Source organism: Capsicum annuum, chromosome 7 (genome assembly GCF_002878395.1).
Source record: "Capsicum annuum cultivar UCD-10X-F1 chromosome 7, UCD10Xv1.1, whole genome shotgun sequence".
Lineage (NCBI taxonomy): Eukaryota > Viridiplantae > Streptophyta > Magnoliopsida > Solanales > Solanaceae > Capsicum > Capsicum annuum.
The window spans coordinates 221001365-221005873 of record NC_061117.1 but is presented as its reverse complement, the minus strand read 5'-3'; the positions used below and the strand labels follow the sequence as shown (position 1 = coordinate 221005873).

Here is a 4509-nt window from a genome sequence, read left to right as displayed (position 1 = left end):
AATGATTTTAAGATCGGATAATTTTTCAACGGCTTAAACTCGAAAAGTTTAAAATTTTAAAGTTTTTCTTTTTTTTTTGAAATTTTTATGTGATATGCGATATTCACATTGGAGTCAGATTGATCATATTCGTGTGGCGTGAGATCCATTCATGAGAAACGCACCTTACCAACGATGTTTTTATACTCAAAGTTCGAACTAAGACCCCTTTTTCAAAAAAAAAAAAAAAAATCTCATCAATTGCACTAAATCCTTGATTGTTTTAAAAATGAAAGTTGTGAATATATCATACACTAATGTCCACATTCTTTATAGGAATTATTTTTTGCTTGACGCTCTAATTTGTACTATCATATTTGCGTTGTAGACTTTTTTTCCAGCAACAGGTATCGGATAACTCTGTCAACCAAAGCTAGAACAGTGAAATTGAACCTGAGACTTCACGGTGCTCAACTCAACTTCATTGAACCACTAGTTCACACCCATTGGATGCTTTCGGTCGTAGACTTCATTCCTAATATATCATGAACTTCAACTCCACCTTTAGGTAAACGTTCACAAACTTACAATGTTTAGATATTACGAGAAGTCAAACACGACAGGGGCGGAGCCATCCCTTTGAAAAGAGTTCATCTGAATCCCCTTTCGACGGAAAATATATAATTTATACATGATTAAAATTATTTTATGCATCAAGAGTAGGTGTTAAACCCCTTCGGCTAATTATTCTTCAAATATTGAACCCCTTCATTAAAATTTTAGCTCCGCCTCTGACACGATCATCAAAAGTTATGGTGGGATATTAGGCATCATATCATTTATAACAGGGTATGTTGGCTTGAGCTCTGCAACTGGAATTACCTTTTAGAAAAAACAATTTACATTCAAAGTGAAATTTTTCATCTTGAAACCAAATCACTCAAATTCTTAAAAACATCAAAAGAAAAAAAAAAAAAAAAAAAAAAAAAGCAAGCGTCAAACGCAGCACACCATCCATACAAACCAGTCACACTAAAATATACACATAAATCACATATAAATGTTGATGCACTTGAGACCTAATTTGCTCGGACCTCCAAAAACGTTGCTGCACATGTGTCGGATACTTCAAAAATACACTATTTTGGGAGGATCCCACACACACCTATCGACATTTTTGAAGAGTCCGAGCAACATAGCTTGAGACTGCCACTCATCTCTCTGTTGATTGTGAACGGAGGAAGACGGTGAGAGACGCTATTTTCCACTGGTCCAACTTCAGGCTGCTGATGTTGTTGCTGTGCTTGGTAAAATAAGAAGGAAGCGTTGGAAGCAAGTGAAAAAGGAAATAGCTACTGCACCATGGGGAGCAATAACATACCATACATGGTTATAGGGGTGTGCATCGATCGATTCAGTTCGATTTATCGATTTTCGGTTTTTAAATATGCAAAACCAATAACTAACCAATAAGATATTTTCTTATCAGTTTTCGGTTTATCGGTTTTTTATGCTTAACGGTTTGATTTTCGGTTTAACAAATACTGAAATAAAAATAGTAACAACTAACATGAAAAAACGAAATCTTAGTTGCCACCAAAATCATACGCAATGCGTTTTAGTTTATAAGAATCTTCAAACTTGAACTGAATGTTAGTTAAAAAAAAACTGAATCCTAATGGTTGGAAGTTACTAAATGCTTCAAACTTTCCAATACAACAATACCCGAGCTTTGTACCGTGCCTTTGTTGCTCTAAATAGGTTAATACTTTGTGAACCTCTGAATTGTGAATAAGTAGTGTGTATATATATTAGTAATATAAATATTTATATATATAACACAAATAGGAGTAAAACAATAACTTAGTGTATCCTTATTGGGTTAACCGATAACCCAATAAGCTAAAACCGAAACCGAACCGTTTACCCAATTTTTTTATAAAACCAATAAAAAACCGTTAATCCAATAACCCAATACCAATAACCTAATAGCATTTTTATCGGTTCGATTTATCGGTCGGTTCGGTTTTTGCACAGATAACTGTAAATACATAGGCAGGCAACAATAGCACAGATCAAGAAGGAGATAGTAGTCAGATACATTCAAAAGAATGTGTAGATGCAGGAATTTGTTCAATCTCTTCTATGCAATCAGTTAGAGGTCTCATTTCCATAGAACCCTTCTTAGAAGGTGGCTATGTATGATAGGTGCTCTTTAGGTGTATTGTAATCTTGTTATCAGTGGTAATATTCACAGTTTATCCATGAGACATGCACGAAGATATCAACAGCAAGTATTACTTTTGTATTCTGTGTATGTGATTTACTGATCAATGAAATCGGTGAATGTATCAGTAGAGGTTGCAGATGTGTAAAATTAATCTCACGTTGATGAGAGGTATCAAGAAAGACTTGTCGAACATCCCCGGTTGGGATGGTCGACCAAGAAAGTCATGGGACTTTACATCTTCAAGAAACATTTTGGAGTGAAGAATGAAAATTATGGTCTCCTCACACTTTGTTTGGATGGTTGTTACATATATATCGTGGTGCTTAGGCAGCTTCCGCGTACTCAACTAAATCCACGAGATACGTGTCACCTCCCACCAACAACAAATACCACGTAACTCTATACACCAGGACTAGGACAAATAGGAAGAATCACAAAATATTTTTTGTCCAGACCTCAGATTCTCAACCAACTTTATTAACCACTAGTCCACACCAAGGGTGCTTGATGAATACAATATTTGAATAAATTGCATGTTTTTCATGTTACATATTGTTAGAGTTTGGGATCCGAATTTTGTTGATCCGGCCTTAAAAAGTTCGCAGTGCGACCCATGTTTGTGATTTTTCATGGGTCTGTGGTGGTAGCGTAGGGATAGGGCGCGGTATGAACCTGTATGTTTTTGGGCCTAGAATTATTTGTACGCACTTGTTATATAAGTGCGTTTAGTGGATCGTTTTGGACGAGTTATATATGTCATTCTCCTCGTCGTATTATTCATCCATCATAATGAAATTCCTTTGCCTTTGCCCGTGGTTTTTCCCGCAAGGATTTCCGGTAAATCTGTGTGTTCATCTTATTTTTTCTTTTGCTTTTGGTATTGCTTATTCTGTAGGATTCATAACACATATTACTACCATATATCACCAATTTGGAAGACAAGTCTACAAGAAAAGATGGCTAAGGTAATACTGCAATCACATCAAATCAATTATTACACAAAATGAGATTTTTCATTGATAAGAAATGATGAATTTAACGATACGATACTAACAACACAATACAAAAGTAACTAACAATCATCCAAACGAGAAAAAATTTAGTCATACCTGAGCAACATTACTCCTTATTGAGCACTTTAGGAACTTTGATATAAGGTTTGTCAAAACTTGGCACAGCAGAAATCAATTCATCTATATTCTCAAACTTCTCAGGTACGTCTCCGCGTAAATTATCTCCTTCAGTATCTGCCCTAATAGCTGGCTCAATACTCTGTAAATCAACGTCTTGTAGTTGTCCAAACCAATCTATAACTTGTGCAATTTTAGGACCGAATTCTTCAAATTGTTGTTGATTGAGTGAAATTCGAGCAGTTTCAGCTAAACGAGGAACGTTAGGAGGTTCTAGAACACTCGATTTCACTGCGTAGCTTCGAGAAGACGACGGTGATAACTGGAAAATTCGCTTTGTAGAACTGAAATTGGCAGTTCTTATTGGTTTCAGAAAATTCAAAGCTCCGATGCTTCCCATTGATGGCGGTTCTTTGACGAACGGCCTCGGCGGACGGTGGCGGACGGCGGAGCAGGAGCGAAAATTCTGAAGGGAGAGTGCATTGGAGTGGAATTGTAGGACCACCATATCTAGGAACAAATGGATTTGGGCCTTAGAGTTTGGTCTTCATGGGTTTGGCCCATTTGTGATTTTGGGCTGGGACAAACTAAGCTAGGGGCAATTGCAAAAATGGTCGATTGGATGATCGTTATTTAAAGAAGGAAAAATTTCAGAAATAGCAACTATAGATCCTTAATTGTAAGTTTTATGGCAACCGTTTCAAAATTATAAAAAATAGCAGTATGTATTTTATATTTGAGTAAACTATTGCTAGTTACATACGTATACAATTAAAGATTGTGTTCCTAATAAAACTCCAATCTGTTTCAGTTTAATATGGTAAAAAACTGTTCCGTGAATTAAGGAATGTTTAATTTGACAGATTTCTTAACCTTTTAAAACTCTATTGTTACCACAAACGTTAAATTACAGCTTCAAATTCAAATTCAAAAATGGTTTCCATAATCAGCTTTTCAATTCAAATCCAAAATACTCATTCAAATTGAAAAACGTTTTTCTTCAATTTTTTTTGTTATGCTGATCGAATAACGTCTCGAAGAAAATAATAAAAATACAAAGGTGCAAGTACAGGTATTTATCAACAACTTAATTTTTATTTGTGGTTTAAGTAAAATATAATGTGAAATTTGCTGAAGAAATACCTGTATTTTTTAAGCAGTCGTATGTTT

The 4509-nt window shown here is 35.2% G+C and overlaps 1 protein-coding gene across 3 annotated transcripts; it reads right to left on the bottom strand.

The window, feature by feature from the left end:
* Positions 1 to 507: 507 nt before the first annotated feature.
* On the bottom strand, positions 508 to 3862 carry LOC107878658 (glutamyl-tRNA(Gln) amidotransferase subunit C, chloroplastic/mitochondrial). Of its 3 annotated transcripts, none has more exons than XM_016725731.2 (2): positions 3319 to 3862; positions 508 to 1277 (listed from the first exon to the last, which is right to left on the bottom strand). In XM_016725731.2, exon 1 carries the CDS (start codon positions 3845 to 3847, stop codon positions 3329 to 3331), a length of 519 nt encoding a protein of 172 aa, XP_016581217.1. In that variant the 5' UTR covers positions 3848 to 3862; the 3' UTR covers positions 508 to 1277; positions 3319 to 3328. The 3 variants fall into 3 exon arrangements, with proteins under 3 accessions (XP_016581217.1, XP_016581218.1, XP_047271551.1); XM_016725732.2 differs by having other exon boundaries at positions 508 to 861; XM_047415595.1 differs by having other exon boundaries at positions 863 to 1282.
* Between the last annotated feature and the right edge of the window lie 647 nt (positions 3863 to 4509).

Bases quoted from the DNA above. Each gene is read 5' to 3' on its own strand.
- LOC107878658 (XM_016725731.2), bottom strand. From the start codon at position 3,847: ATGGTGGTCCTACAATTCCACTCCAATGCACTCTCCCTTCAGAATTTT.